The sequence below is a fragment of the Vicia villosa genome, unplaced genomic scaffold (assembly GCF_029867415.1).
Source record: "Vicia villosa cultivar HV-30 ecotype Madison, WI unplaced genomic scaffold, Vvil1.0 ctg.000809F_1_1_3, whole genome shotgun sequence".
NCBI lineage: Eukaryota > Viridiplantae > Streptophyta > Magnoliopsida > Fabales > Fabaceae > Vicia > Vicia villosa.
The window spans coordinates 184,615-200,833 of record NW_026705357.1 but is presented as its reverse complement, the minus strand read 5'-3'; the positions used below and the strand labels follow the sequence as shown (position 1 = coordinate 200,833).

General features: G+C 36.9%; 1 protein-coding gene across 1 annotated transcript; it reads left to right on the top strand.

Moving 5' to 3' along the window:
• The first annotated feature begins 5,877 nt into the window (after positions 1 to 5,877).
• On the top strand, positions 5,878 to 10,535 carry LOC131631318 (protein ALTERED PHOSPHATE STARVATION RESPONSE 1). The gene is made up of 4 exons (XM_058902111.1): positions 5,878 to 6,991; positions 7,144 to 7,352; positions 7,978 to 8,201; positions 9,335 to 10,535. The coding sequence occupies exons 1-4, from the start codon at positions 6,259 to 6,261 to the stop codon at positions 10,119 to 10,121; spliced, it is 1,953 nt and encodes a 650-aa protein (XP_058758094.1). The 5' UTR covers positions 5,878 to 6,258; the 3' UTR covers positions 10,122 to 10,535.
• The last annotated feature ends 5,684 nt before the right edge of the window (positions 10,536 to 16,219 follow it).

Below are 16,219 nucleotides of genomic sequence, written 5' to 3'. Positions count from 1 at the left end.
CAATGTGAAAAATATTTGATTTCAATCTTGTACCAAAACTTCCTTTTCTTGTTCAATCATGTGCCAATCAAATATTTTTAAAATTTACAGCTTTCAATGAGTATCTTGGGCCTCAAGGAATTTGAATTTACAACTTGCATTTATCAATTTAATTTTTTGGTATTTTATTTTAATTAAAATTGAATTAAATTGAATTAATTCAAAAATAAATAAAATAAATGGAAACAAGGCGTGCAAATGGGCTTTGAGAGTCTTTGGCAAGGTTAGAAACAAGCTTGAATCAAAGAAATATAGGCCCATTTGGAAAATTTTCAAGTTTGGTCAATATTTCCTTCATGCATTTCTTCAAAATTCCATTTTTCCTAAGCCATAACTTGCTCAATGTTTATCATTTGGGAGTGTTTTTGTACTTTTTGAAAAGTCCAAGATGTCTTCTACAAGCCCTTTTGGAACATTTTTTACATTTGAAGAATTTATCTTGATGATACTGGCCCTGACAAAAAGTGGCTTTTTGTTGACCTATAAAAGGACCTGTAATGTTTTGGCCCATATCTTTCAAATGAAGCATTTTTGGCCAATTCTTTAGAGAGACAAAGTTGTAAAGAATGAAATTTCCTTTAAAATGAGATTTTTTAGGACAATTTCTAATGAACCATGTGAAATTTATGGCTGGTTAAAGTTTAGTTGACTTTTAGTTCAAAAACCCTAATTTAGAACCTTTGACTCTTGTTGATTCCTGAGCTCTTCTTGGTGAATCATGATCAATCCTTGATCAAATGATGAATGTAACCTCAAATCCTTGATGTTAACCAAAAACCTTGAAGTTTGACTGTATTTTGACCATAGTTGACTTTTAGGTCAACATAGTCGACTGTTGATCAATTGGGCCATTGATTGAGCAATCTTATGATTCAAGGCTTGAAACTTGGTATGAGGATACTTTGAGTCATATGAGACACCATGGAGTCCACTTGAAGTCTTAGAAGTCCAATTTCATTGGAAAAGTTAAAATCCTAGTTAGGAATTTGTTGTTTTAGGAGAAGTATGGGTGTGCCCCATTCATGTGTAGTCTTGAGCTTGATCAGTGCATTTTTATGCACGTCCTTCCATGTTTGTACTCAAGTATTTCCTTGGTTTGTTTTGATTATTTTTATGGTTTAATGTGTTTTCATAATTTAGTTTATTTTTATGCTTATTTGATTTTCGTATTTTATTTGCAACTTTGGTAGCTTTCACGGAAACGATCATAACTGGAGTTCTAGGAATCCGATTGAGGCGTTCTAATAACCGCCAATAAGCTAAGAGAAAGAGCTACGACTTTCATGTTGGATTCGAAGTCAGATTCGGAGCCTATAATTTCCAGATTTGTGTTTGAAGCTGCAGCACTATTTTATTTTCAGTTTCTGGGTCGTTACTAGTGGGTCGGGTTTTGTAATTCGACCCAGTTGGGTCATAAACATTTTTTGGCTGATTCCTAATAGGTATGCCAGGCGGTACTGTTCATCGTTTTACTATTCACGATTTTTTTCCAAATTTTTGCTCTGTACGCTTGAATGGAGAACTAAACATCCAGAGTCGATCTACTGTAATCGAATTCCAAAAGCTTTAAGGTTTTTATTTTATCAATTCAATTTCATTTCTCTTTCAATTATATTTTATGAATTTGCATTTGCTTAATCTGTTATTTCGTGGAATATTTTGATTAATTTCATATGATTGTATTCCTAATTGTTAATCGTTGTTTACGTCGCTTCGTCGTTAAATTGCGTTTATATATCGTATTTTCTTAATTCGCGATTGTATTAATCCGTTTTATTAATTCAGAATAGGAATCCAATCTGTTTAATATCTTTTGCGCTTGTCAATTGGTATTGAAATCGAATAGAGATCGAAGCCCCTTAGGGAATTGGTAAGGTAGAAACCTATGATAAGCCGGAACCGAAAACAGTAGATTGGCTTAATTTTATAATCACTTTTTCAAAACAGCTTATTTCATTAATCGCTTTTGATAATCACTTTTTCTATAAATCGAACCTGAACCAACCCCCCCCCCCCCCCCCCATCGATTTTGATTAGTTGATAATAAACAAGAATCTTTGAGAGACGATATTCGAGTCACCTGTCGCTATCTACGGTTTTATTCAAAATAACTCGTTTTGATCTGCGCGCGACACCGGATCAGCCACCAATGAGCTTGTGAGCTTGAGGAGATCTTGAAATAAATTATATCAAAAATGTAAGGGCAAATTTGAGGGTGCAACACCTCTCTTATATTTTCCTCACATGGGATGTGTTTTATCTCAAACGCTTGAAAAGCCTTTTATTGCCTTTGCACCATTTTCAAGTATTTGGATAGTACGAGGTCCTTGGTTTAGTACTTCTCATGTAATTGATCTGTTACTAACCGGGAGTCACTCTTTACCTGAAGGTTGATTGCTCCTACCTCTTGGACTAGTTCAATTCCTACCAATAGAGTCTCGTATTTCGCCTGGTTGTTGCTTGCTTGGAAGTTGAAACATAATGATTGTTCTAACGGCAATTCTCCAGGCACTTCCAAGATAATACCGGCCCCGCTTCCTTTAAGGTTGGAATATCTTTTCATTGAGAGAGATAAAATGCATATGGGTTCTTCGTCGGCTAGAGTGCTAAACTCTACTAGGAAGTCTGCCAAAAACTGTGACTTGATGGCGCTCCGCTTGGAGAAAGTTACGTCAAATTCAGACAATTCTACTGCCCACGACATCATTCTTCCTATTAAATTGGACTTTGTGAGAATCTATTTTACCGGGTAGTTTTTTTTACAATAATGGCGTGCCCTTGAAAGTAATGTCTTAATTTTTGAGTCGTTACTACTACGACCAAAGCTAGTTTTTCAATTTTCGGGTACCTGATTTTTGCTCCCTTCAATACCTTGCTCACAAAGTAAATATGTTTCTCTATGCCCTAGTTTTCCTTAACTAAAACTAAACTCAAAGCTTTTTCAAATATCGAGAGGTACAAAACCAAGGGAACTCTTTCTTGAGGGAGAATCAGAATGGGTGGTGACACCAGAAAGTCCTTGAGTTCCTAAAAAGCTTTTTCACACTCCTCGGTCCTCTGAAAATTCTCTACCTTTCTAAGTGCTGGGAAGAAATGGATTGACTTATCGCCCGAGCAGGATAGAAATCTTGACAAGGTAACTATTCTTCTCGCCAACTATTGGACTTTCTTCAAAGTTGCGGGACTCCTCATGTTGATGATGAATTGACATGTTCGCCTCAATTTCCCTTTAAGTTAACATGAAGCCTAGGAATTTATCGGCCCGGACCTCGAAGGAACATTGGCTGGAGTTGAGGCTTATGTTGTACTTTATGATCTAAGCCAACATTTACTCTAAATTACTGTGATGTCTGTGATCCACAACGATTTTTATGACCATGTCATCAATGTAGACTTCCAGGTTTCACCCTATTTGGTTCGAAAGACCATGTCCATGAGTTGCTGGTAAGTAGAACCTGATTTTTTTTATTCGAAAAGCATAATGTTGTAAAATAATTCCTCCTATTGGTCATGAGAGCGGTATGGGGACATATACCGGGTCATCCTTATTTGGTTGTAGCCGGAGTATGCGTCCATGAAGCTTAGTAATTTAAAACTAGACGAGTTATTGATGAGTCTGTCAATGTTGGGTAGCAGGTAAGAATCATTTGGATAAGCTTTATTCAAATCTGTGAAGTCCACATACATTCTCCATTTTTCTGAACTTTTCTTAACCGTCACTATGTTGGCCAACCAAGTGGGATTTGTCTCTCGGATGAAGCGGACCTCTAATAGCTTTTTGACTTCTTCTTCGATAGCCTTTCTCTTATCTCCTCCTTCCTTCCTTTTACGTTGTATCACGGGCTTTGCATCTTGGCGTATGGATAACTGGTGGAAAACGATGTTGGGATCTATGCCTGGCATGTCATCAGGGACCCAGGCAAAAAGGTCTATGTTTTTCTTTAGTAACTCTCTGATCTTCATTTCTTCTATTGTCTTAAGCGAGGTTCTAATCTAGGTTGTCTGGTGGGGCTCTAGTCCTATCTGTATCTTCTTAAAGTCTTCCATCGGCATCAGGTTGTTCTTCAGAGTTTCACCTTGTGGGTCCAAGTCGACAAACGGGACATCACGAAGCTTTAAAAACGACATGCTCTTTTGACTCTTCTGTAGAATTAGACGGTCCCGATAGCATTATTGAGCAAGCTCTTGATTTCCCTTGATGATCCCTATTTCTCTGTTCTCCAGTGGGAATTTCACTGTTAAGTACAAGGTGGAGAGAACTGCTTCGAGGGTGTTGAAAGTTGATCATTCGATGATGATATTGTAGGGAGACGAGGCGTTCACCACCATGTACCTGACTTCCGTCACTTTTGCGCTTCTTCCTTTTCCGAATATGGTGCTTAGAGTGATGTAACCAAGGACCCGTTCTCTAGAAAAGCTTGTATTGCGTAATTTTTTTGTGACAGGTTTTTCGTGATGCCTTCCCTCAAGCTGGTCGGGAGAAGCTGTGGTGTATTATGAATTTTATCACTTATGTATTGCTCGTCCATTTCCTCCTCTTCCTCCCTCTCTTATAGGGTTAACAAGGGCATTATATCACATTCATATTCCTTTATTACAGTGGTTTCCTTGTCACCTAGGAAGTTATAATGGACATTGAAGTCTATTGATGTGGATGTCTTCTGCACTGAAGGGTTGTTAGGTTGTATGTGTCGAGATATCAACTGGAACGAGATGTGCATCTCGGACACGCCTCTAGGATGTGTATCTTGGATATGCCTGAACCTTCCTAATTATGGGGCCTGGCCGAGACGAGATACTAATGTGCTTGACTGTTCAGGGTTTGACTCCGAAATATGCATCCTGGATGTACATAAGCCTCTCAAGCGTGATGCTTGAAAATTATGGCGAAGCGCTTTAGGCTGCCTGACGTCTTAGGGCTCGACTCCGAGATATGCATCCTGGACGTACGTCAGGCCTAGTGCTTGGGGGGCTTATGTACATTCAAGACGTAACCCCCCCCCCCCGGATTAGCCAGGCATCACGCCTCCTAACTAAACCATCCTTGAAGGTTTGTGAACATGAGACGTCCATCCAGGATTAACCATACATCTCGCCCAAGCATTATGAAGTCGCCCCTGTCCATTCCTACTATCAAGTCGCCTTTCAAGACAGAAGACATCCTCATCAAATAAAATTCAATATCTTTTATGACTTCCTAGGCGACAAGGGAACAATGACATTTAAGAATTATGAATGTGAGATAACACCATCAGTGGACAAGGGCTATAAGAATTAAGAAGAGTAACCTAGCGACAATGGAGAACATGCAATCTTAATCCACAAAACTCTTTATTCACTACGGCTTCTCCTGACCAGCTTGATTCGGAAAAATCATCACAAGAACACATTTATTTTATTTCCTTCATTGAAAAAAAAAACTAAATACAAAAGAAAGTAAAATGTGAGTATGATTATAGTAATAAGAAAATTGTAAAGCTCCCAGGGCGTTTCATCTTTGCATTTCAAAAAAGCAAAAGCGTTTGATTCAGCATAAAATAAAACAAACTCCCATACCATAACCACAACAACTGCATAGTGCATAACCACTGCAACGGAAAAGAAAATTGCCTATATATCCATGTAGAACTACCATAATACCCTCATCAGTTATACACTAATAATTTTCTAATCTACTAAAATTCTCCGAGATACCCACCCGTTCGTGGATCCTATCTCCCACTGTCACCTTTGTTTTTCCCTTTACTATTTTCTTCCTTATGCACAATCCTTCACGTTCTGTATAATCATCATTCACCAATTTTATTTTATAATAATACTACTAAAATTACAATATACCCCCCATGCAAAGGGGTATTTTCGTCCCAATAAAAGAAAAAAAAACATTGTCCTTTTTTAAACTACAACACTACACAGGCTCTCTGTCCAAAGTCCCCTTGTCTCAAAAACAAGTACCTATCACTATTCCCTTTCTTCATTCTCCCCTACTCCTCTACTCCACTACATACAAATCCAACCATTAACCTTCCTTAACTAAACTACATTTTCTTCTTCAGATTCAACACACACAACTACATTAGTGTTATGTTCCTCAAGTTTCTTAGTTAATGTTCTTGTTTTTTCCACCAAAAATACAAAAATAAATAAACTTTTTCCACTTTTTGCAGAAACCACCACTACCCTTTATTTTGTATCTGTGTTTTCTTTGATCTACCGAAAATGGGTTGTTGCTATTCGAGACTAGAGAGGGAAGAAACAGTGACGCATTGTAAATCACGGAAACGTTACATGAAAAACTTGGTACAAGCAAGACATGCTTTTTCAGCTGCACATGTTATGTACATTCGATCTCTTCGTTCAACTGGTTCAGCTTTGTTTCACTTCGCCAACGCTGAGAAAACCACTCATCTTACTCACCATCTTCCGCCTGAGCCACAGCCAATTCTTCCACCTCCGCCGCCGCGTGCTCCGTCGCCAATGCCGCCGCCTCCTCCACCGATGAGTCCGAGTTTGAGTTCTTATACTTGGACTTCCGGGACTGGTTCTTCTCCTCTTCCTCCGCCTCCGCCGCCGCCTCCTCCTCCTCCACCGGTGATGTCATCTGGTTGGGATTTCTGGGATCCTTTCATGCAGCAGCAGCAGCAGCCTCCGCCTGCTTCGTCGAGGTCGGCTACTGAGGAAGAGTGGGAAGCTACGACTACTACTGGCTCTGAGGTGGTTGTGATGGCGGGTGGTGCTGCGGCGAGTATGGCGACTCCGTCGTCTGGTGTGGTGGGGTTTTCTAAGGAAACGCCTAGTGAGCTTGCAATGGTGGTTTCTAGAAACAGTAAAGATCTGGTTGAGGTTATCAAAGAGCTTGATGATTACTTTCTCAAAGCTGCTGATGCTGGTTCTCATGTTTCGTTTCTGTTACAAGTTCCAACTTCTGGTTTTTCTGATTATAGTAAAGCAAGTAAGTTTCACATGCATGTTGAGTTGTTTTTGTTGTGTCTTTAACCTCTTTGAGATTTGAAATTTTGGGTTGTTTTTTGGTCAACATTCAAGTTGGTGTTTCATGTTTTTGAATTTTGAAGGTTGTGTTTGTAATGTACTTGTTGGTGGTAGGTAAAATGTACGGAAATGGATGGAGTTTGAGTCCATCAATGTGGGCTTCTTGGGGTTCTTCAAGTCCTAAATTGAATGGATTTGGCAAGCTGACTCAGGAGGTTTCTGTTGGTAGTTTTAGGGCTAATAATGGTGTTGGAAGTGGTGGACATTCCTCTACCGTGGAGAGGCTATATGCATGGGAGAAGAAATTGTACCAAGAGGTCAAGGTGAGTAGCTCTTTTTTTCCTATTCCTAAGCCTTTAACAAAGTACAATCTCGACGGTTAATTTGAGATATGACAGTGTAGATTATACAATAACAAAATCGGTTTTATATGATTTTGGCCGAGATTGAATAGAGATTTAAGGACTGCACCAAATGTTAATCCGACTTAGAGGGTAATAATTAATACTAATAAAAGAAAACAAAAGAGAAGTAAAGGTTGAAGAAGATTTGTCTTTTGTGGCCATAAACATGATGTGGGTCTAGTGAAGAAATTCTGTTCTTTGCAATCAACATTTTGTAGATGACTATGGTTTTCCATTAGTAGTCATGTAACTTTATTTTCCCTCATCTTTTTCCAGTCTCCAAAGTAAGGTTGGTTTGATGATTAAAGAAGAAATCTAACCCTTTTACTATTACATTCATTAAGTGATTTGATAACTTCCACAATAGTTTCTTGGGTCTTGTTAACTTGTGCCATAAAGGCACAAACCTTAGGGCACATGTTAAGGAGGAAAGTAGAAGTTTTGTAATGAATAAAAAAACAATTTTTAAACTTTTAAGAAATTCAATTCGCGACTTTTTAAACAATGTTTCTTTACTCATTTGATATTGTTTGGTTGGTTTAAGAATGCTAAATTAATAAAGATGGAGCATGAGAAGAAGGTGGCAATGGTAAGGAAGTTAGAGATGAGAAGTGCGGACTATATAAGAACCGAAAAGGCAAAGAAAGAAGTGGAGAAATTAGAATCACAAATAATGGTTTCTACTCAAGCCATTGATAGTACATCGGCCGAAATCATCAAATTACGGGAGATAGAGCTTTACCCTCAACTCATTGAGCTTGTCAAAGGGTTAGTCTTCTCATATTCTCTACTTCATTTTTCAATTTCATACATAACTTTGCAAAGTAGAAAACAATAGCATATATCATCGGTTAAAAACTAGCAACATGAATAATATGTAAGTATCTCGGTATGCGAGTCTTGAGGCTTTCCCTGATTCTAGTGAGCCCTCAAAAAGATATGAAAAAAACTAGCAACCGAGTCTTGAGACGCCTTTACTCAAGTTACAAATTCACGCGGTTAGCACAACGATGACATTGAGATTGAAATTTAGACCGTATAATCTCGATCTAACATCCACCGACGTGCTAACTTAGCGAAAGCGTGAAGTTAGAGACCGAATTTTATCCCTTGTGTTTGCTTGCTTGGGGGAGTGACAGCTGTTTGCTGTATGTAGCAGTAGAGTGAGAGAATCAAGTACTACAAATTGGTTCAGAGTGCATGCATAGCATAGTATTATTAGTAACAGTAGAAAACAATTGTTCTAAGTTTTTTTAAAACTATTTGATAGTTTTTGCTGGATTGAATTGTGTTTGTCACTTGTTTTTGGGGAAGACAAACCTTATCTTGATAAGTACAATCTGTACGACCAAAATCTCGTTTTCTGAACAAGTGAGATGAAGGGTCTCTAAAACTAACCATTTTTTGTTGCTTTGTACCATATATTTTCCCAATGGAATTTATAAGTGATTTTTTGCAACAATAGATGGGATGTTACCTGCATGATGGTTCTTTTCTGTCTGTTTTCTGCTCATAAATCAAGAGATACTTTTTTTTCCATAACTTTGGCAACTCACTAGTACAATATACACTGTTTAGACTCAGGTTAGTGGTACCTTATTGGGGACAAATAATTTGACCTATGTCAAATGTTAAAATTTTTTATTTATATTCTTCTGTGTTCATTTTACTGACTTATTGACCTGAATTAAATTATTGTCACTTCTGATTTTGTAACAGAATGTGTAGCACTAATAAAATATTGTTTTATTATGATCCGGCTCACATAAGTAATACCAGTTGACACCGAATAAATGAGTAGTTGATATTACATGCGCATGCATAGCAAATCACGAGTATTTTAAAATATCGGTTTTAAAATATAGTAGTTGATATGCATTTCGTGCTTCTTGTGTTGGCAGGTTGATGTGTATGTGGAGAAGCATGTATGAGTGTCATCAAGTCCAGATGCACATAGTTCAGCAACTGGAATACCTTAATACCATACCATCGAATAACCCTACATCTGAAATTCATAGGCAGTCGACACTTCAACTGGAGCTTGAAGTACAACAATGGCACCAGTCCTTTTGCAACCTCTTTAAAGCTCACCGGGACTATATTGAATCTCTCTCGGGTTGGCTAAGGCTCAGCCTTTACCAGTTTAGCCGAAACCATCTTAGTAGAACAACGGAGGAGTCAAAGATATACACTCTCTGCGAACAATGGCACCTTGCCGTTGAGCATATACCTGACAAGGTAGCGTCCGAAGGAATAAAAAGCTTGTTGACAGTTATTCACGCGATTGTAGTTCAACAGACGGAGGAGCATAAACAAAAGAAGAAATCGGATTACGCGTTCAAAGAGTTTGAGAAGAAGGTGGTTCAGCTTAGATCCTTGGAGTGCAAGTATGGTCCTTACTCCATGTCGGAGCGGTCTGGTTCTGTGAGAAGAACAAAGGACCCGGTCGCGGAGAAGCGAGCTAAGGTGGAATCTATGAGAGCGAAGGCTGAAGAAGAGAAATCGAAACACGAAAAGGCTGTGAGTGTTACAAGGGCAATGACACTGAATAACTTGCAAATGGGTTGTCCTCAAGTTTTTCAAGGGATTGTAGGGTTTTCAAGTGTGTGCATGGAGGCTTTTGAGTCTGTTTACAACAAAGCTAAAGTTGCTGAACACGAGCGCGACGTGAAGAGAATATTACCATAGGAGAAATTACTGGGGTCTGTATAGATAGGTGATCAATCCCATTTTGCCCATGTGATATGTAGATTGCAATGTAGCACCGTCTCTTTAGATTGAAGTCGTGTCTTGTGTTCGTTTGATACTGACACCACACCAACAGTTTGCAGTTACGTTCAAATATTTTACTTTTCAAATTATTACCGATGTCACAGTATCAAATATCAAGCTCAAATATTTTACTTTTCAAATTATTACCGATGTCACGGTATCAAATATCAACTATAGATGTTGTGTCAATGCTTCATAGAGGTAGATTGTATTTATTCATTTAAACCTAGTAATATCATGAATTGTGATACTGATACCTCTGCAAATCATCTGAGATGGAGGTGAATGAAAGGGTAGAGTGATATGTAATTTCCTTTTCTTAACATAGTATGATTGTTTTCATTACATTAATGTTCATAGAATTGCATATAGTTGATACAAGTAGATAAACATTGAAGTACTTTTTGCATAGTTCTCTTGTCTCATTCACACTTTTCTTGAAAGGACCATTACTTTGTTACAAGGACCATTGACCAAAGTTTGTTGTTTGTGCATACTCTTATGTTTGAAGATTACTGCTGGAGTTTACTGGAGTCTGTGTTTGAGTTTGGTTGTGGTTAAAAATATTTTTGAATTGATTTTTTAAAATTGATATTAAATAAATTGATTTTGTAAATTTATTGTACTTAAACCTTTAATGTAAGTTGAAGGTGGGATGGTTTATGATTTGAAATAGAGTTGTCCCACATTAGATTGACCCATAATGGGCTCTGGAATTTCTGGTCAGGCTAACAATCCAAGTTGAGAAATGAGGAATCTAACTAGGGGGATTGGTTCTCCCACCCTAAGTGGTGGTGGAGAACCACCATAAGGAAATCCCAAAGTGTCTTTTTAAATTCGAAAATATATTTTTGACCGTACCTTTTTTACACTAAATAATACACGCGTAAGTGAGTCACACCTTTCGTTTTTATCCGAAATTAGTATGGAGATATACTTTTGTATTCACCGTATACGCACCCTATGCATTCCTAACTAAAACACATTTCTTTGACGTAAATTGATCAAAAGATACATCTTTGTATTCTCTCTTTTGACTTTTTTTAGAGATACACCAATGTAATAGACAATGTATTATGTTGGTGATTTTAGTATCATCAATGCATTTTGGTAGTAATGTGATTTACTATAGGCCAATGCAATTATGCGTTAAGTTTGAAACGAGTTAGGGTAGTGCGGAGTGCACGCTCGTCGAGCCAAACGCGTAATTGAATATGAATAATAGAAACGGGCATAACGTTTCGTTTGAATAGTTGCACCCGTTCCCAACGGACATAACGATTCGTTTGAATAGTTGCACCCGTTCCCAACGGACATAACGATTCGTTTGAATAGTTGCACCCGTTCCAACAGACATAACTGTTTTCCGAAAAGGTGTGTCTGTTCGTTTCTATTATTGGTCTCCTATATAAGGAGTCTTTTGGTCTCGATTTGGAATACGAAATTACATACTTCCTCTCTACATTCTGATTTGTTCTCCATTGTCAGAAACAGATTGTTCTTCAAGAATTATCCCCGCAAAGATTTCGTGAACCCAGACAAGAATAGGGTCGAAATACTTTGTTCGGAAAGTGAACGAACACAATTCTTGAAGATATCCAGGATTATCATACCAAATCTCTAACAAACGAACAAAGTATTTTTTTCTGATAATCATGGCTGGAGGAGGAAGCACCGTTAAGGAGATGACTAAAAGTTTCGAAAAATTGGACAAGTTTCAAAGACAATTTACATATGGTGAACACACGAAAAATTTACATCAAGTATTCGGGTATGTGTTTATGATATTAAGATCCTAAATTGAATTTTTTTTATTTTGGATCATTCATTTTGCTATGCGTTTCTGAAATGAACATGCGGTTTTGTTATTCGTATTATTGTGTTTGAGGAAATTTTGAAAAAGTATATACGTAATTGAAACGAAGCACTACGTATACATGGTGTTTGGCAATATATGCGTGGTTTGACAGAAGATTGTATTATATAAAATATATATAGTATAGAGATAATTCCTATTTTAATTTTTCTAGTAGAAAATTGTGATTGATATGTATGGATGAAAATAATTATGAAAGTTAAAACAAATTATATGATGCCGACTGGAAATTTTGTTATATATATATATCACTGTAATACATTTTTTTTAAAAATCGTTTCAAAGTTTCCGTTGCAATTGACATGGCTGTGTAAATTTAAATTTATTTGATGGGGCTGCAATAATATTATTTTCATGGCTGGTGTACGTATTCGGAAAGGATATTACTACAAGACACTGTGCATTAATTGTGTATTATGAAACTTAACTTTCAATATATACATACTGAGAAAGAAAGACGTTACTTTCACTGAAGAACAACATATATAAACTTTATGAGTGGATTTATTTGCACTTGGAATAGTGTTTTTACTTTTTATGTGTTGCACATAATAATCTATAAAGGCGCAAAATCATATCTGTCTTTGTAAAGTTAATCAACTTATCTGCATCTTTTTAACTAATATTATTATTATTATAAATATATGGAAATTTATAAATCACTAAAGTGATTGGATCTATTAAAGTTTATAATTCTAAATTATGTAAATGAATTTTGATTTGTATTCTATGTGACTAACATGTTTATGTTCAATGAGACTTTTTATTATAAGACACATGAAGATCATTTAAAGATGGTTCATGACTTCTATGAATTTGGAGTCTTATTAAATCCCTTTATATAGAATTTTGAGAACCTTATTGCGGAGGATAAAGAATTCGAGATTCTCACAAGTTAAAAACCTTGTGAGGAAAGTTCTCCAAGGATTGTTGAAAACACAAATCAAAAGTTCGTCAACGATTACTATGCATTAAATATATTTTGGATATATATTTAAAAGGAAGTATCATAGTGATGATACATTAAACATCTACAAGAATTGATTAGTAACCAAAGGCTTCAGACAAAAAGAAGGGATTGATTATTTCGATACCTATGCTCCAGTTGCCCGTATCACTACTATTAGATTGTTGATTGCCTTGGCGGCTATTCATAATCTAGTGATTCATCAAATGGATGTCAAAACATCATTTCTGAATGGTGATTTGGAAGAAGAAGTGTATATGAAGCAACCTGAAGGTTTTGTAATGCCTGGTAATGAGCATAAAGTGTGTAAGCTAGTTAAGTCGTTGTATGGGCTGAAACAAACTCCGAAGCAGTGGCATCAAAAGTTTGATGAGGTTGTTTTGTCTAATGGTCTCATTCTAAACCAAGCTGACAAATGTGTATATAGCAAATTTGATACATCCGGTAAAGGAGTTTTCATTTGTCTATATGTTGATAACATGTTGATCTTTGGCACCGACCAAAATCAAGTTGATAAAACAAAGAATTTCTTGTCATCAAAGTTCTCCATGAAAGATATGGGAGAAGCGGACGTTATTCTTGGTATTAAGATTAAACGGGAGAATAAGGGGATTGTAATTACGCAATCTCATTACGTTGAGAAAATACTCATGAAGTTCAATTATGAAAATTGTTCTCCAGTAAGTACTCCCATGGATCTAGGAGAAAAGCTTATGCCAAATACAAGTAAACCTGTGGATCAACTCGAATACTCAAGAGCTATAGGCTCTTTGATGTATGCTATGATTAGCACTAGACCGGATATTGCGTATGCGGTTGGAAAGTTGAGTAGATTTACTAGTAATCCTAGAAGACATCATTGGCATGCGATAACTAGGGTATTCAAGTACTTGAAGGGTACTATGAATTATGGATTGTCATATATGGGATTTCCTTCGGTGTTAGAGGGTTATTCGGATGCTAGTTGGATAAATAATGTTGAAGATTCATCCTCTACAAGTGGATGGGTGTTCTTGCTTGGGGGAGGTGCCATCTCATGGGCTTCCAAGAAGCAAACATGTATAACTAGTTCCACAATGGAATCTGAGTTTGTAGCATTAGGTGCTGCTGGTAAAGAAGCAGAATGGCTAAGGAACTTGGTATATGAGATTCCGATATGACCTAAACCGATATCACCAAATTTCTATCCGTTGTGATAGTAGTGCCACACTGGCTAAATCATATAGTCAAATATACAATGGAAAGTCTAGACATTTGGGTATTAGACATAGTATGATTAGGGAATTAATCATGAATGGGGTGATATCTATTGAGTTTGTTCGGTCGCAACAAAACTTAGCTGACCACTTGACGAAGGGGTTAGCTAGAGACTTAGTGAAGAAGTCGGTAATTGGGATGGGATTAAAGTCCATTTAAATCTATTAACTATGGTATACCCAATTCCCTTCTAATACAATGTTAGAAGCAGAATTCAATGTGGAAAGATCATAGTTAAAGATTGGAGCAATTGTGTTTATCTTCCCAAGGTATGTGCTCAGACCTGCAAGTGATGGCTAGGTTGAAGTATATCTTCTTAATGGTTTTTTTGAAAAATTGCTAATGCAGGTGCAAGATTAAAAGGATCACCTATGTGAGCATGAAGTTTTGCCTCTTCAAGAAGCTTGGACTTGGCTTCCTATATGCTTATTAATGGATAAGGACACATGACTTGTAAAGTGTCAAGTATGAATAGTAGAGTATTGTAAGAAACATATGTGTACTATATCTTTAGATATTCAAATGGATTGACGGGTTCAATCATTATGACACCCTGATTTTCGAATATTTGGAATGTGTATTTGTACTAAGATGAAAATTCAATCGTAAGACATTTTCTTCTATGCATTTGTTTGATCGTTATACCTGTAAAGTAAATCAAGGATTATACTAAAATGGGGGGAGTTTGTTGGTGATTTTAGTATCATCAATGCATTTTGGTAGTAATGTGATTTACTATAGGCCAATGCAATTATACGTTAAGTTTGAAACGAGTTAGGATAGTGCGGAGTGCACGCTCGTCGAGCCAAACGCGTAATTGAATATGAATAATAGAAACGGGCATAACGTTTCATTTGAATAGTTGCACCCGTTCCCAACGGACATAACGATTCGTTTGAATAGTTGCACCCGTTCCCAACGGACATAACGATTCGTTTGAATAGTTGCACCCGTTCCAACAAACATGATTGTTTTCCGAAAAGGTGTGTCTGTTCGTTTCTATTATTGGTCTCCTATATAAGGAGTCTTTTGGTTTCGATTTGGAATACGAAATTACATACTTCCTCTCTACATTCTGATCTGTTCTCCATTGTCAGAAACAGATTGTTCTTCAAGAATTATCCCCGCAAAGATTTCGTGAACCCAGACAAGAATAGGGTCGAAATACTTTGTTCAGAAAGTGAACGAACACGATTCTTGAAGATATCCAGGATTATCATACCAAATCTCTAACATATTATAGCTATACTATCATAATAATTTTTTATATAAATTAAACCATACACTTATCAAATAAGATGAAACTGTCATATATATATATATATATATATATATATATATCTGTAACCCATGATAAAGTCAAAATAAATTACAAACAATAATAGTGTTCCTAATACAAATACTATACTACTACTTATGACGGTGTTCCTACTATGCCTCTTGTACTTCATTATCGATTGTGCCTCAGTAAAAATGACATCTACAATGTCCCTTCCATGAGAGCCTTCTAGAAAGACTCATTTGTCTATACCCGTTTGCGCAAGATCCACAATACGTCGACATTTAGACTACACATCAACAATATATCTACCCTAGCCAGCTCCTTCTCTAATATCTTCTTATGAGCTGACCTAGGTGGATCTCCCAGAAAATACTGTGTCATAAGGATGTGACACTCTGAAATACCACTAGACGGAATCGAATGCACAACTCCAATCGCTAGGAGCTACTGTACTTCGTGCTTCAGCTGGTACAAGATGAGTAAGGAAATCAACATACATGACATCTACATCTCTATTTGATATAGCGGGAGAAAATGATTCAGAAGGGTCTCTTGGAACAAAATGCATATAGCCGAATTAGCACATGCACATGACACACTTAGGTAAATGTAGATAAATCAGACATGTCCCA

Coding starts and splice junctions, on each gene's coding strand:
- LOC131631318 (XM_058902111.1), top strand. CDS start 6,259: ATGGGTTGTTGCTATTCGAGACTAGAGAGGGAAGAAACAGTGACGCAT. Junction 6,992..7,143: donor TTCTGATTATAGTAAAGCAA/GTAAGTTTCACA, acceptor TGTTGGTGGTAG/GTAAAATGTACGGAAATGGA. Junction 7,353..7,977: donor AATTGTACCAAGAGGTCAAG/GTGAGTAGCTCT, acceptor GGTTGGTTTAAG/AATGCTAAATTAATAAAGAT.